This window comes from Bombus impatiens, unplaced genomic scaffold (genome assembly GCF_000188095.3).
Source record: "Bombus impatiens unplaced genomic scaffold, BIMP_2.2 scf_4016, whole genome shotgun sequence".
In the NCBI taxonomy this organism is placed as follows: Eukaryota; Metazoa; Arthropoda; class Insecta; order Hymenoptera; family Apidae; genus Bombus; species Bombus impatiens.
This window is the reverse complement of record NT_180435.1, coordinates 871,037-888,325: the sequence shown is the minus strand read 5'-3', so window position 1 is coordinate 888,325 and position 17,289 is coordinate 871,037. Positions and strand designations below refer to the sequence as shown.

General features: G+C 46.3%; 1 protein-coding gene across 1 annotated transcript in view; it reads right to left on the bottom strand.

Annotated features, from left to right (window-relative positions):
* LOC100746078 (protein daughterless) overlaps positions 1–15,025 on the bottom strand; it is a 69,325-nt gene extending 54,300 nt beyond the window's left edge. Inside the window, 1 exon segment of the mRNA XM_033324626.1 lies at positions 14,001–15,025. Within this exon segment, the coding sequence (XP_033180517.1) occupies positions 14,001–14,186 (186 nt within the window). The 5' untranslated portion in view covers positions 14,187–15,025.
* Between the last annotated feature and the right edge of the window lie 2,264 nt (positions 15,026–17,289).

Genomic DNA, 17,289 nt, shown 5'->3' with positions numbered 1-17,289 from the left:
GGGGGGGGGGGGACAAGAGGGTAGCATACGCATAATTCGAGTACGCACGACACGAATTCGTCAATTTTCATCGCTACCTATTATTTTTCGCTCGTATAGAAAGAGAGTTGAACCGTAGCTGCGATTTTCGACAGAGAACGCTTTCGATTCTCGAGAGGATCTTTCGCCGTACAATTCCACGGTGCGAAAGAAGGAAGCAAAGAAGCGAATGGGTGAATTTTTTTAAGGAGGGAGCAAAGCGTGGAAAACTACGGTTGCCAAGCGAGAAAGGCAAATATTTCGCGAGGGAGGGAATACATAGGAGAAATATAGATCGAGACAACTGGTCGCAGGTTACAAGAACCTACGGGAAAGGGCGCAGGTAATCGAGGGCACCGAAGGTTGAGCACCCCCCCGGTCAAAGGGAGACCCCTGATTGGTCGAGCAATCCACGCACCTGGCGGACAGCTGCTGCGAGACCACGTACGCGCATGCGTCAGCGCCGTTACTGCGAGTACGTGTGAATGCACACGCGCATGCGCACTATTTGCCCTGTATCGTTGTCATACGAAGACCGAGACGCATCCACCGTCCGCACGAATTCTCCTTCCGTCCAAGGAACCATACAGTATGATAGACGCGAAATACACGAAAATTGCCCGTGATCTCCGGAACATATGTGGAGATCTTTGTTAGTCTGACCTTCTTTTTACTTCAAATGCTCTACCTGCTATTTCGAAAACGAAGCTTTGTCATTTGCTTTGTCGTGCCATCTTTCATCTTCGTTGTTACATCTAAAATATTATTTTAATAAATTTTGTTATTAATAAATGTTATTTTAATCGTAGGCTATAGATCTCCTTCGCACCCTGTCGTATTCCTAATCCTCTTTCTCTTTTCTCTGTTCTCTTTCTTTACCAAAATACGCAACATTGATATATAGCGATTCATCCGGATTAAAGATTCGTAAATAAAGAAATATATATCCAAGTTATATCTAAGAGATTAAGAATCATCAACCGAGTCGAGCCATCTTCACCGATTAATACCGTAAAATTCCCAAGATAGTGGAACATTCGATCGTCCAAGTTCAGTGCCCTTGGCACGAAATACGCAAGAATTCTGAGAACAGATAGGGATGAAGACGTCGTCCGGTACGCGGGAGAAGCGTGGATAACACGGTTGCAAGGGCTGCGAAGAAACAAAGATGAGAGGATCGGGTGCATGCAGTAGCTCAATCTTCTAGCAGATCTTCTCAACCAGGATTATGGGTTTTAAAAGTGTGCGACCGGTTTTCGAGCAGCGCTAATCTAATTGTTTTACACACGGAACAGCAATAACGAAGATGTGCAAGGAGATAAGGGTCTCGAGGATTAGGGACCTCCAAAAACCTAAATCATCAGCTTCGAGAACTGGCCCAGGACAACCGAGAAAGGATCGACGAACAGATTTTCCACCAGTTCCAACCAAGCAAAGATGAGAACGATAACACGGGGAGAAGAGCGAAAATTATAGCCGGGCCGACAGAAAATTTTAGCGAGCCCCTAGTCAGTAAATCTACTCCGCTGTAATTACTCTCAAGTTCCCCTTCGCTCCAAAAATAGATCCAATCTTTCCTTATTTTTTTCTCCGTTCACCGTTCGGATTGCAGTAGAATCGAATCGGTGAGTTAAGAGAACGGTACAAGTTCGAAGGATATATCTCGATATACAGCGACTCGCCAAACTATTTGAACGCTTATCATAGAAAACTTTTGTGTACATATTGTACGTGTTGTGTAAAATAGTTCGAGACTCGATTGATCAGAAGACACAACTGTCATACGTTGATAAAGTTCCAAGTAATACTTGGATCGATCTGTTTCATTTCAACGTTTCTTTGCGTCTAAGAACGAGTATTTTAATATGAAATGGGCAAAAATAGAGAAGGCACTGTTTCGGTGAAAGATATTACTCGCCAAGTTTCGTACGAGCCAAACGACTATTACGTACGACTATTAAAGAGAAGCGATATTTGAATACCGTGACAGACAATAACATTCTTAAAGTTAGAAGCACTCGTTCAGTCCTAAAAGCAAATAAAAAGACAACAGTTGGTAACTTGACAATACTCGATCGACGATATACCGGGCTTTAAAATTCCAATCTTGTAAAAAATGGGAAATACGATTTATCGGGCTCCTTGCTGTTGTCTTCGCTTGATTTAAAGACAATTTAAAAATGTCTAATTTCGGATCTGTACTGTTCGTCTCATCCATTTAATTGGAGGAACGATCGAGCAATGGCGAATGAAAAACAACAAGAGAGAGCCTCTCGAACCAAGACGGCTATCAACACGATTGCACAATTTAATCGTCGATAGTTAAAAAGAAGTCCAGATTAGGCACACCTGTGTAAAGAGATCGACGCATCGAGTCTGGAGTGTTCGCAATGTTTTCCATGTCTTCGACTTATTACGTTAATCTCCGGAGTGAAAAAGGCAAATTCATCGGGATACGCGCGTTACAAAGTATCATGGCAAACAAATTTATATTTCGCCTAACAACGTGAGAAAAGGAAAAAGAAAAAAGAAAGGAAAAGAAACGGGTTTCATCGATCCGTTGCCGCTCAGCTTTTTGACGCAATCGTCTTCTCAAGATCTACATATCGACCGGTTTCGACTCTCACTGTCTCGCTTTTTCTTTCATTCGCTCGAAAAAGTATTCGTTTCACCACACGGTGGAAAGGCATTTCGGCCTAGACCGTGTACATCATCGAGATCCCGGAGCGAACAGTTTTTTGTTTGGTCGCGAACGAGGGTCTCATTTTTTTCGGGGCTTCTCTTTTTTACATCGATAATTTTCCTTCCCTGTGAAACGAACGGACCGTTTCTCGTTGGGAATGGAAGAAGAAGAAGAAGAAGAAGAAGAAGAAGAGGGACAAGGTAGCTACCGCTAAGTGTGGTTAAGAAAGGAGGAAGTAGAACAGGAGGAGACGAAGAAAAGAGGGGAGAAAGAAGACGGAGAAAGAGAGCGATAGAGAGAGGGGAGACGAGCAAGAAGACCGAAACTCAGGAAATGACCCACCCATTGGCGCAGCAAAACCATAATTCTGACCGCCGAAATCATAATTCACCGAGGTCCATCGGGAATATACTCTCGTGTTTCTGTCGGCCCCGGAACTCGCTGGGACCGTCCTCCTAATTTTGGATCGAATTTCAGGACCGGTCACGAGGCTCGAATTAAAATCCGAATCTTGTCGCTTAAATAACACCGTGTGAGAACAGATTCGACGTCGCTCGCACGAAATCTATCCACGCCACGACTCCATGGCGAACGATCAAGCTACCAGACAAAGTAAAAAAGGAAATTAAAACTTGCTCGGATTCTCTCGCTCGCCAATTCCACTCGTGCGTCATCGAAAAGATATCGAGACGAAGGACTGCTGCGATATGGAGGGAACTTCAATTTAATTTACTATTATATTATACTGCTTTGCGCTACTTACGTTATTCATATTTTTCTATTCTTGCGCTATTATATTATTACGCATTCGCGTTGTTACACTGCATCGAGAGAACTGCTTTCAGGACCTACGTTAATTAGACATTCTCTCCTTCTATCGACGAGTATCTATTCTAAAACCATTCAAGCGTCGGACCTTCTCTCAACACCCTGTACGATGGTGTTGTGTTACATTATAGTACGTCGATTGGTTGCTTATCGCTAAAAATGAACTCCAAATCGACTAAAATCAAACCACTTTTTCAAACGCGCCATAAATTCCTAGTCAAGTAATATTCGTAGTAATCAGGTTTGGCACTCTGAGCGCGAGATCTGTACCTGTCGTGTCGTACCTGCACAAGTTAAATAACGAAGCTGCTTCCTTACTGCGAGTCATTCGGATACGGAAAAACACATCGAATAGGGATCTCCATACTGGAAGGTTCGTGCAAATAGCTATAGCAAGCGTTCACACGAGTATTTATAGCAACAGTCGATAATTTCTTCGTAGAAAGCACCGTGTTTCGTCGGATAGAATTCGAGGAGCTTGAGAGAGCGAGAACGCTTCCGAGGAAACGACGCCCAAAAATGTTCTCGCAAATACAAGGAGAATAGCTAAGTGAAATTGCTCTATCGGCGACGATTATCGGCTGCTCGGAAATTCAAGATGTTACTCGGCTCGAGAGCTATCGTCCATAAGTTAATTTGAATCGATCATTTGCCTTTCGCGACCAACGTACACGTGTCTCTTTAACGTAATATTAAACGCAAAGTTGTGTTCCAAAGGGAATTTCTTTTCCACGTTATATCATTATAATTGCCACTATCTACCGCTATTCGCGACAACGTAACAACACGCATTTAGGAGTAATCTGGTCACCTGTCTATTTTTCACGAGATATATTTTATATAATTACTTAAATAACAGTAGATGTACGTATAGCGGTATACGTAGCAAATAGTAAATTATATTGCTACGATACCTCTTAATAAACAATTCAAATTTATAGCGATGCTGATTATAATTCGACGATAATTTCGAATTCGTCGTTAATTGGTAGACTTTGATAAAACTGCTACTACAAATTGAGCCAAGTATCCAGCTACTTACGAGCAGTAGCGTGCCTGCTTTCGACAAACGTCATTGGTCGCTGCGGTAAACTTATCATTTATCTGGAACTGTTTTTCGTACTAATCCCTGATATCGATTACGTCAAGCGCGCCACAATACGCCGCTCTAAACACTGCTGTTCGACGCGACGAGAACGAAACGCGAAACGAATTCCAATTAAATCGTAACGAAGCCACGGCCAAGTGTACCAGAGAATACGAAGTCAGGAATCGTCCTTCCAAGCGAGGATGCGGAGCCGCGTTCTCCCAAACACTCGGAAACTGGAGGATATTTCGGAATTCGGTCGCGTCGTAACTCACGAAGCTCCGACGATAAAAGTGCGAGCATGCGGAAAGGTGGAAAGCCACGCGAAGATCGAAGATACGCTGTGGCGAATAAAGAGCGAAACTGAGGCAGCGCGGTGGCTATCTTCGAAAGCGAAACTTGGTTCGTGACTATCGGCAGAAGGGCGAGCGAGTTTCGCGGGGAGAGAAATCGAGAAAAGTTTCGAGTTTAAATATGCTGACGGGAAAGGAAGGGAGAGGGGGATGGGGGTCTAGGCAAGGGAGAAGGCGGCGGTGGCGAGGAATAACAATAGCAAGAACCACGTAGGGACGTAAACTCGTTGGAGGATCAGCAGGATATAATCTGGAGGCTGGCACCGAGGTAGGCACCATCTACCGTGAGATCTCCACGGAAATCGGAACTGGCTCGAGGCAACCCTAATCCGAACCTGATACGACGCGCTATGTACGGCCACTGGGTTCTCAATTATTCAGCCAACGATTTCACGGTGTCGAATTAAAGTTTGATAGAAAACGATAAGCCGCTGGGAAGCGAGGACGACACGGTTCGTCGTCGTAACATCGTTCGAATCGTGAATAGCACACGATGCGTAGAGTTACGGAAAAATCGTTTCTATCGAGAAGTTCGCCGCAGCACGGTGTGGAAAACGCGCTCCGAAACGCGGTGAAGGCATCGAACTCGATCTAGATAAGGCGCGAGGCATAAAATAATGTAATCTCTGGGAGCGTTGCGTGTAATTGAATTACAAAAGCGCGGGGTACTCGAGCATTTCGCGGAGGAGCAAATTGCACGGTGCAACGTGGAGAAAAGGACGCGTGGAGGAGAGGAAAAGAGAGAGAGAGAGAGAGAGAGAGAGAGGGAAGGAGAGAGCACGAAGCAACGCGCGAGGGATCGAAACAACGCGACGCAGAAATCTCGGAGGCAGGCACCGAGGTAGGCACGATCTAGCGTGAGATCTCGACGGAAATCGGAACTGGCTCGAGCCAACCTAATCTAAGCTCGATTCAACCCCCAAGACGCCTAACCTGTGTTGCACGTTGGCGGCGTTATGGAGCTGCAGGCGCACACTGTCCATATATATACACGCGCACGCACGTGCACATACACAGCGAGATACACACAGAGGCGAATCCGCTTCGCGTACATGTGCACGGGTACTCTACACGCGTCTCTACACGTTTTGCGCGATTATGCGAGCTTCCACTATGCAGATCGATCCCTGGAGTCGAAGGTGAGGACCGTTTCGGTGGCAAGAACGTGTCTGTGTGTTCGCGTGCGTATATTGGTATTCCGTGTCAGTCTCGCATGCATTATACCGTATGGAATTTCGGATACAAACGTCTGAAGGGCTTAATAACCTGTGCTCCAATTTCCGGCCCGACGATTTTCACTCCCTGCCGTTTGTTTTAACTAACATCGAAGGAGGGGAAAGCGTTAAAAAAGAAGATAGAATGGTGAATTCGAGAGAAATCGCCGGCGAGCCGCAGCTAGCTCGGCCGAAGCCCTTCGTTTCGTGACTTCGGGCCGAAACCATTCGTCGTTTAAGGGCCTGACGGTTGTTGATTAAGGCTCCTGTTCGGGGCGAGGGAGGAAACGCGAGGGGAAGAAAGGGAGGGAGGTCAGGTTATGTCCATGAAAGTTTTACGGTGCTTGGGTATCCGTAAACGCCATATGGCCCGAAAGTCGCCATGCTTCCTTCGTCCTCTTTCGTCTCGAAGCGGACCCAACGTCCCTCATTTTTTTCATTCTGCTTCCCTCTCGGTTCCTCCTCGTTAAAGTCCCGAGTCACGGTTGCGTTACGCGTTACTCTCTGTCCGGACGGAAGATCGGGGAGCTTTTAAAAACCAGCAGCATCGAGCTCTTTCGAGGTAACGAATCCTTCTTAAAAATTCGAGTAAACTTACGAATCGAAAGGGAGAAATTGAAGAAGAGGAAACGCGCGATACTACGATCTCTCTAATGCCGCCTAATCGGCAACCAACAGGAACTGTTAACTCACCTGAAACGGAAAGAGAACGAAACCGTTAGTTGGAAACAGATCTGAAAGTACGCAATTATAGAGGAACTCGCGCGTTCTCCTCCCTTGTACGCAGCGACGACGTACACCAACGTTTCTAGACACGATCGACCATAGGAATATATCGGACTATTGGACTATTCCATCGCGTATGGGCGACGCCCACTCGTGTCGCATTAGTAAATCGCGAGTAGACGCCTCGACTAACGCGACTAATATCGATACTAATAACCATTGTTTGTTAGCACCTCGATCGAGAAGAAAAGTCGCGCCTAACGACGCGTAATTATCGTACAAGCGCTAAGCAGATTAAATCGGAGGACAAAGAGTCCAAAGTTCTGCTCTTCCGTCAGTCATTATCTATCGCCCGGTATCGGGCGAATATATTAAGTAACCTTCTATCGTGTACGTATTTACGCTTTAACCTAGAATACTGTTAAAAAAAAAACTTAGAATCTGCCACGACTACTAGGAAAGTTCGTGGTTTCTGGCATCGATCGTTATGCCTTTAATCGTGTGTCCATGTTAGTAACCTAATACGATAACGATAGCCTCAATAGGCTGAAACATTTTCAAGGTAGCCCTCGCGTAATCAGATTTACATCGCGATATACAAATTTCCAGACGCGAAGATCCAGTCGACCAATTGTTCGATCGTTATCTTCGGGAACGTGGCAGGGGTTAAAACGTCTGGGATCTACAGTCGTATATTTTATATTTCTGAAAATTCGTAGCTTGCTGCGTCGTTAGGTGTGTCATCATCAACGTCATCATAGTGCATCGTGAATCGTACACAGGAACGAGATAGCGGATAGCAAGGGATCGCAGAAGGGCGGAAGGGGTGCGTTCCGAAACATATCCAGCTGGCGCCTCTCGGCGCTATGGCGGCCGTTATAAGCCCGCTACCAAATCAAGCGTGTGTGACACACTAATAATCGGACGTATATATGGTGTCTATACAGTAGCTGCGGGCACACGTGTATACATAGAGGGGTGCGCGGGTGTAGACGTTTATATACGTAGCACACATTCCTGTCGAGTCTCGTCCTACGAGCGACTATGTAGCTCGCACCAACACGTGCGAATCCATATAGACGGATATACGTGTACATCTTGTCAGGCGATACGTATACGAGATCAAACACAGGTGAGCACGAGTATACAGGGCAATTAGAACGAAACGAGCGACGCGATTTTCCACGGCATTTTCGCCTTGCTTTATTAATTTCCACTTAATTAAATCGCGCCTCCCCAGGGATCTAGTTATTCCAGCTATTATCGACTATTCCTCAAAGATTTCGACATTAAAGCGAACTATATTAAGAATTTCTATGAGCCAAGTACGCGGCGATGGTGCACGGTTCGTTAAACTTGTGCTTTTGTTACACACGCACACACACACACACACATATATATATGTAGATAAATGTATATATATGTATATATGTAGATAAATCAATCAACGAGCAACAAATATAAATACGTACGCGCGTACTTAAAGTTGGAACCGAAGTACAGAACGTAGTATAGAACGTACATTGCCAGACATTCGTAATTCTCATACGACAGTAAGGTGTTTTAGATAAGCCGCCAAACGACGAGTAACGTCGACTGTACTCGCGAATATCACTGACTTATGGATTCGTAAATTGCACGTTTCTGCTTACGCGCTTCTATATATCACGCGCGTGAGCGCCAATCCTGTTGCGTCGTCTCGCCCATTTTCGAGCCAATTATATTTCTTAATTGGTTAAAAGTTATCTCAAGTTTGAACAACGTATGCAAAAATTGTGCTCGATGCGAATGATTTGTGGTTTCAATTTTGCGTTAAGCACGCCCCGATGAACGACGACTCTAAGATTAGAACAAGATCGAAATACGAAAGTTCGAGGATCGTAGCAGAGCTAAGCGGTTGGTTAAACCGAGAAACAAACCGCGCTTTTGTTCGACTTTCCGACTCGAAAAACTCGAAAGACTCGAAAAACTCGAAAAACCGGGAAAGAAAGGGAACGACGAACGAGGTGCGTGATCGCGGGATGACAGAGAGCAGCACGTGCACGCGTGCATGCGGAATACGCGTGTCTCTGCGTTACGTAGCCGTGCAAACAGAGGCCAGGGATAATGGTTACGAGGAATGGATATATCAGTCGCCGCGCGTTGAATCCTAGGATACTGCTATTAGTAGAGCTGCAGGCGCAGGGATACACTGTTGTCACGCGAGTAGCTGGTATGCGAGCGAATTCACATGTGTCAGGCTCGCGTGTATGCGTCTAATTACGCGTATGTGAGCGTGCGAGTATATTCCTTGCCAGAGTATCTATTTACGCGTGTGTACTTGTCGGACGCAAATTGTCGTAGTAGACTGGGACACGCGCGTGTGCGCGTGCGGTCAGTCGCGTGTACGTGTGCTGAGATGTAGCTACAAGCGTGATCATATGGGTTACATATACGTGCCTAAGTACTAATGCTAATCCCAACCATAGATTACGAGACGGGCAGCGACGATCAACCGGAACCATGCGCCGCAGGAAATTCGTCGACCCTTTAGCTTCTGGCTTTTCGTCTGCAGTTTGGGACAATTCGATATCGTTTCACGGGAAATTCCGAAATTGAAATTTACTCCGGTCCACCAAAAATAGCAGCTGGGTCCGCGCAGTAACGTTGATAATCGTAAGACGAGAGTTTATCGATATGTTTATGCGGTGCAATTTTCTCTTCCATTAAAAAGATAGAACGAAAGGAGGAGAGAGTTTGCTGCTAACGTTCGAAGGAGCCGTCGTTCGACAAAAGCTCGAAAACGTACTGGTTGCAGTAATAAAGTGGCACTTGCCGGCCAATTCGACGATAGGGGAAAGAAAAAACAATCAGCTTCGAGACCGGAGCAGCCAGGTCGCCGTCCCATTTATATCAATTCTATTCATTGCCGCTTTTAACCTAGCCCTCGCGACGCCAGTGACTCTCACTCTCAAGATCTACCTCGATATCCATCGACGTCCCATCATGCACGATTCGCGATTCGTATTATGATTACGGTAGATGCGTATTCTGATAAACTGTCGTTTCGCCGAATCTAACAATTGCAGAAACTCGTGTTTACGATTTATACAGGCTCTGTTTCACGGTACGATCGACGTAGCGGACGATTCTATGTAAAAAAATCGATCGAAAATGTAGAGAACAGAGCCTTTTCGAATGTCTTTTCTCTTTTTTTATATATATTAATTACTAGGACTGGCTGGCGATACAATCGTTATACAAAAATATTACGTACTCCGTACCAATTTATTACTCGTTAAATGCAACGATTAGTCATCGAGCGAAGCCTCCGTGCAGCGATGAAAAAGGCGCCGATATCGTCGATTCTCGGTCGAAATATTCAACTCCGTCTGTCCCATTATCGGTAAAGATACACCGTAACCATAGCTTTACTCGCTCCTTCGACGATACGAGTACATCGGCGAGCACACGACGCACCTTTTACGAGAGTCGAGTCTCGAAATCGACGAGTTGAATTATCGGGAATGAAATTTGTGATTCTAAACATCGAATGGATTATCTGGGAAACGGTCGATGTTCCATCGTTCGCACGGCCCTTAAACCGAACGTTACCACCATACGTCGCAGGCTCGTGCCCCGATTTACATAAAATTCTGGTCCCGAAGCGACTCCGTCGTTAACCGAGTGGACGGACAGGTGAAACGAGGCAACGTAACGGGTCCTATCGGTTTCATTCAATCCCCGGTTTTCAGCAGCAATTACGGCCGACCTTCTGGAAGTCGAACGATGCCGCTTTTCTGACAACGACCGCGCGTGGATAGCTCGTAAAATCGGCCCGATCCCCAGACAGCTTTCACGATCGAGCAGCGCTCGCGACGCTCACCTCGAATTTCGAGTTTTAATCGAACCGTTGAGTGCACACCGTCGGACCACCGCAATCGACCAACAGCACACTTTCGCTTTCTCGTTTCTCTCGTTCCCTTCTTTCCTCCTCTGTCCACGTCACGGGCAAGCTCCTCGCTATTTCTCGCTCTTTCGTCCCTTGCCACCCTTTTTGCGCGCACGATGCGTATTTAACGCGGAGGAACGCAACAGACGCGCATACGTGTGTAAACGTCGTGTACGAGGTTCGGCGGAGGATAGAAGCAAGCAGATCGTCGACGTAACCAACGATTTACGGATATATCGTAGAAAAGATTTGGAAATTTCATTAGCACCGTAATGAGAGCCGATAACGCGTGATATATCGGAGATCTCGAAAAGAGAACGCGATCGAAGCTGACAGAGAATCGACAGCGCAGCGTTACGGGTTACGAAACGATATTCCGTTGGCCACTTACGCGGCCAGCGAGCGGCTAATTTAAACGCTTAATTGCAACTCCGCTTTTAGCGGAAAAATGAACGCGCGCGAGCACGCGGCTAATTAAGTCTGGTCCAAAGAGAGATAACGCTTTCATAACGAACGTACCGTTTTTTGTTGTCGTATTTTTAAGTGGTCGCCTCCTCCGACGATGACTCGGCCAAGATTTTACGCCCGACAAAAGCGCGGAAAAAAGCTCCTCGAGGGCCGGCCGTGGAGAGCTGAACGTTTCAAACGTTGCAAGTGTCGTACCGGATATGAGCTACGAACGAAGGGAGGAGCACGGACCGGAAATGGCTAGCCTTACGTCGACCCGATCAAAAACTGGTTTCACCAGACGCTCGAAATCGAGATCACGGGGAGAAATAGCCGAGAAAGGGAGAGAGAGAAAAAAAGAGGTGAAATAAAGACCAACCTCCGCCCTCTTGTGTATCGACGGCCGATAAGGGCTGTTCTAACAAATTTGCGACGTTTTTTATCGCCCTACCTTCGTTAGAGTTACGTAATTGGATCGAGGATTCCCGTTGGACAAATACAGTGGCTCGCAAAAGTCTTTCAACGCTTCTAGAAATCGATTACGAACGTATCGTAAAGAACATTTAAAAATTATAATATCGTAAAAGACATTTTATCGTACGATGAAACGCTGCCCTTAGTTTGATACTGAAATAACATTTTCATCGAGATAATGTCCCTTACGACGACGAATCTTAACTGGATCTTAACGTGGCAAACACCCTATCTTCGGATTCTTGAACCTTTTTAACCGAATCGACGAATCGCGCAAATCGAAAGGTAGAGGATACGGTAAATATAAGAGTAACGGTGTTACGGTAAAACGTGAAAACGTTGATAATATATCGACGAAAGATTGCTATTCGTTCCGTGAGCCATTCTAAGAAGGAGATAATTTCTTCTTCAATTTTTAATCGCGTGAGTTTAATGCGGTGACGAATTTCGATACGTTCGAGCAGCAATCAACGTCTCTCTCCTGTAATTGGCAATTTGGAGAAGCTATTGCAAAAGTTGGAGGAATAATGGACCGGCAGATGTCGATCTAACGTCATTCAGGTAGGAGAGACTAACCGAGGCAACCTGTTGTCTCTCGTGGTGACGCGAGTCTTTTGTAATCGCGTCGCTTTTGTACCGCTAATAAGCCGCCGAAAGAGAAACGAAAACGGGTCGTGAAACGAAAATTGCTCGAGAGTTGCGCAACAAATGCTCTACCAGAGGAAAACTTGGATCGATCTTTGCTACATCTAGATCTGGAGAATCTACGAAATGGAAGCGACGAAACGCAGAGAGGAAAAAGAGAGAAGGAAGAACGTGGGCGCAGTTGCGTTTAGCGGCGAGTAAAACACGTTCCACGAGCAACGGCGAGATTTATCGAACGATGCAACTTCCGGAGGCGCGATTAAGAAGAAATTAAAGTTCCAACTGGAAAAGGAGAACCGCTGCGACCACTCCATAAGCCAGAGAGGATCTAGTGGCTGTGTGTGGACTGTACTGAAATAATGTACAGTGCCGTACAAAATGGCAAAGTGGAGGGAAGCGCGGAGGGTACAGCGGAACATCGAGGTTCTCTCCTCTCGTCTCTTTCCCTCGTTCGTTCTCTCGCTTTGCCTCTGCCTCGTTCGCCGTCAGGGTGACAATGGTGTGCAAAGGAGATTAACAAACAGAATAAGCTAACGCATAATCGCATTATTTCTGGCTAAGCCGCATTTAAATTAGATAGAAATTCCATTTAACGAAACAATGCAGGGATGATGATGACTCACTGCCGCCATACGAGTCGAAATAGACGAGTCCCTTGCTGAGTTTCTGATATTCCACGACGCCTTATTACGCGGACTGTCTTTCCGGAGATAATCGTACTAATTCGTGGACCAATTTCTGCGTACGTGCGTTAGAAAATCCCACTTTCTAGCTAACCGTTTAAAAGGGAAGCGTTTCCAACGACGAACAAAGCGCGATGTCTCGAGCTACGTCGACGCAGAGAAAAGAGAAGCAACACGATTATACGCAAACAGATCCGTGCGACTCGCTTCGCTTTTCGAGAATTTTTTAAATTTAAGCGCTGAAACGCTCGATCGACGACTCTTATCTCGTACAATCTCGACCGTCTTCTCCACCTTTCGTTTCACACGGTTCGTGTACAGGTTCCTGTAGATGATTCTTCGTAATCGCGCGAACTTTCGAAATTTGAGTAGGAATAAAATTGAAAAACGTGGAACGGCGAAGCGCGAGAAGAGAAAAGAAGGGTGCCGGCGCAAAAAGAGCGAACGACCGACGTGCCCGCCCACGTGACGACGGCCATGTTCGTGACGTAATCCTGACGTCAGCGGACCGATGGCGTGCTCCACACGCTCCGTCGGATACACAGAGAAAATCGTAAACGTGCCCCTATTTTCAATCGACGCACAATCGGATTTACAGGGAAACTCCGTGCACCGTGAAAAACTTCCAGATTGAAAGGAACTCGTTTCCAACTGGTGCATCCGGTCTACCCGTTTCAACGGGGACGAGCCAGCAACCCCACCGAGTAACAGAAACTCTTTCTCGGCTACAACGAATCAAACTTTCCTCCGGCCCGACTGCAAATCGCGACTGTACCAAATAATCGCGTTACGAGACGAGGAAAGTAAGCGCACGTAGCGAACAAAATCGGCGAAACGATATCGTATCCTGTCTTAGCATATAAATAAACAAGAGAGAATGAGCAAAAGACGTTCGTCAATTTCTCCCTTACCTGAGCACTACCTCCGACGATCGACTGATACGCCGACTGAAACACGCTTCCAAGCTGCGTTAAACTATCATCTTCCATCTGGAACATTATATCTGCGCCAGGGGAACCGTTGTTGTTCAAATTGTTGTTGTTTCCCATCAGCTTCTCGGTGCTGGTGACATCGCGCAGTATCGTGTTCGACTGCATTCTGCGACTACGACGGATTTCTGGCAACGTGGACGAGTCACCGTGGTCGATATTATCAAATCTGGCCAACGATCGCGTTCCAATACAGATTGTTTATCGCTCTCATCGTCCGACGAACCGAACTCGTTCGCCGCCAGTATTTATACTCGCTGCTCGGTCACGCTACCGAAGCCGGATATTGTGTACGACTCCACTCGAGAAACGGAGCAACACGTAAATACCGATTCTCTCCAAGCATATATCAGTATATATGACAACGAAGAAGAAAAGCAACAAACGAAGCATTACTATCGAACAAATCTCTATCGAACGTAACGCGCATCGTGGATTCTCTCTTTTTCTCTTAATATTCATAGAACCATCGGTATATAGATGGGAAAAAAATGTGACGACTCGATTCACCGACGCCACGTACCACGAGGACGCATCGCGTAGCCGTACTACGATTCACCCGCCCGCCTCCGCACCATCGTTCGCGTGGCGTCGCTTTCCGATCAGCCTTTGAACACCTGTTTCTGTTGCAGTCGCCGAGACTCGAGCGTTCGTCGGTACGATAATTCCACGAATCTACGATACGTACGTAGAAATCCTCGCGAATCCTCCGATCTACGTATCGTACAGTTCGCCTTACTTTCCACTGGTTACCGTCCATGCGAACACTCGATGCGATAGCACCAAAACGGTCACAAACTTTGTACTTCACCGTTCGACTAACACGAAACTTGAAACGAGAGGAGAGAACGATTGCAAGGAGTCGGAGGGGAATGAACGAACAGAGAAGAGGAGCATCGATGAAAGATCCGTTCGGTTCACGGTACGCGACGAGACTGACGCTTCGCGAAGGGAGGCAGCTTCCCCACCACTCCCCTTCCCTACGAGTCTGCGTCCCCACTATCTCCGCCGCCACCATCCCCACCCCCCTTCCCTCGACGCGCGGATAGCGATGGGTATTTGAATTTCTTTCCAGTCAGTTTACGAACAAATTTTTCAAGCAAACTTTTTACAATATCGCTTTCTTCGTCCCTAAGCCTTTCCTCGATCAACACCGAACACCGCTTACCTGTCTTCCCGGTATGAAATACGAATTGTAAATATCATCTGTTTAACCGATACGGCTACGTATTTAAATCCACTACGTAGAGATCTTTTCGTTCTCCGTTCGAAAATTACAACGTTATCGTTGTTATTATCTATCCATATCGTTTGCATTATTTATCATTTTTATTCTCCCGTTTTTTCTTTTTTTCAGATCTTCGAAGCCCTCAAATCTTCTTACAAACGCGATAAAAATCACGTTTTATTAATTCCCGATGTAAAACCGATGTTACTGGCCGATCGTGTCGTTAACGTTTTCAAATGTGTCCGGGTCGATTGCACGCATCTTACGGTTATCGAGATTTTGTTACATAATTTCTCGAGCCGATAGCATAGTTATAATAGCACCTGTAATCCTACTCTTGGCGTGAACATTGCGTTCGAAACTAATGGCCAGAGTAGTATCTATCGCAATCGAAGCGTGGTTTTTTATACAAATATATATATGTATATCGTTATGCGTGCGATTAAAGAAATAAAACTTAAACAGAGGTATATCCGAAAGATTTCGAAGCTGTTACTAGAGATACAGGGCCTCTCTCCGGTCCCAGAGGGAGCACACCGTAGCCTCTCTTCTTCTTTCCACAGTGTGCAGTGGTCGGGCCTGCAGCGTTTTCGTTTATCCTCCCCTCGCCTCGTCGTTGATGCTCGGTTCACAGGAAGCAACCCCTAGCGCGAAGGGCCGGCGTTTTTGTCCGCACAAGCCGGCACTCGTGTAGCAACGACAAGCCGAGCTGAGAGTGTGGGTGGATAGCTCTCTGGCTCTCTGCCGGCTATGTACCACGCCGAAAACATCGGTCCACTTGTTGAGTCGGAAAGAGAGCAAGAGAAAGAGCAAGGGAGAGAGGTGGCTGACGGCGGTGCGCGAGCGCGGATATCTTCTCCCCGTGTACGCGAAAGTGCCGCTGTTTCAGGAGACAAAAGCTCCGTGTTACACGAGATCCGATGGAGAAACAAAGGTGGACGCGGGACGATTCGTTCGGTACGTGGATGCGAAACGAAACGAGGTTGCCGCGTATCGGATCCGAGAACCGATGAATCGACCGCGAGAAGTTCGTACCCTCGAAGGACAGGCATTTCCCTTTCGATTCCGTTCGAAGGTCGCCAAAGTCCTTTCAATTTTTTCAATTCTCGATAATCGATGCGGGATTTCGTCGTCGCGAGTTCCTTTTTCTCGTTAAATATCTTCGTCGTTCGATATTTGCCACGTATAAGGCGGAACACCGACTCTTTTTTGTACGTACAGGCGTATGGAAAAGTACAAGCTGTTTTCTTATAACTGTTGCGACAACGCACGAACGTATTTCCAACTTTTTTAAAAAGACAATAAACTAACCGGTAGATAAATAGCCATACGGAAAAGTAAGACGATCATTTTTATCGCGGCGTATCGTCGTTTTTAATGAAATGCGAACGATTTAACGAAGGATGGCGAAAATATACGGATGCGAAGGCGAGATGGCTTCGAAAAGCAATATCATTAGCAGTTAGAGAGACCAGTTAGAGAGATGCGCGCAAAACATTAATTCTGCGAGCGGACGGACGATGTTTCTGCGTGTTGAAGTGTCGCTAAACGATCTGTTAGGCGAAAATATCTTTATTCGGGAGGACGGAAGACTCGCGGCGATGCCGCGGTTTCGGAAAATCTGTCTGGGAAGACAAACGAGATAGCTGGTGGCGCCAAAGGTAGAGCTCGTTAGTTGGAAATTCGTGAGTAATTTTAGTGTCGTACCCACGCGACTGGCCGAAGGTATATAATTACCTAACCTCACCCGACCCAATCTAACCCACTTGGCAAACGAACGAGAGTTCCAGTTTTCCTGACTGAAATCCGGATATGGCCAGCGTAACCTCTACGATGGAAAAAGTTTCCTCGAGATATCGCGGTCATCGAAAGACACTCACTGCCCGCTAATTAGTTGCCAAAACCAAACGACGTTCGGTTTCTTTCGTTTTTTCCAAACGATCGATTCGTCCATACGAAATGTACAGTCCGCGGAAGGTCCAT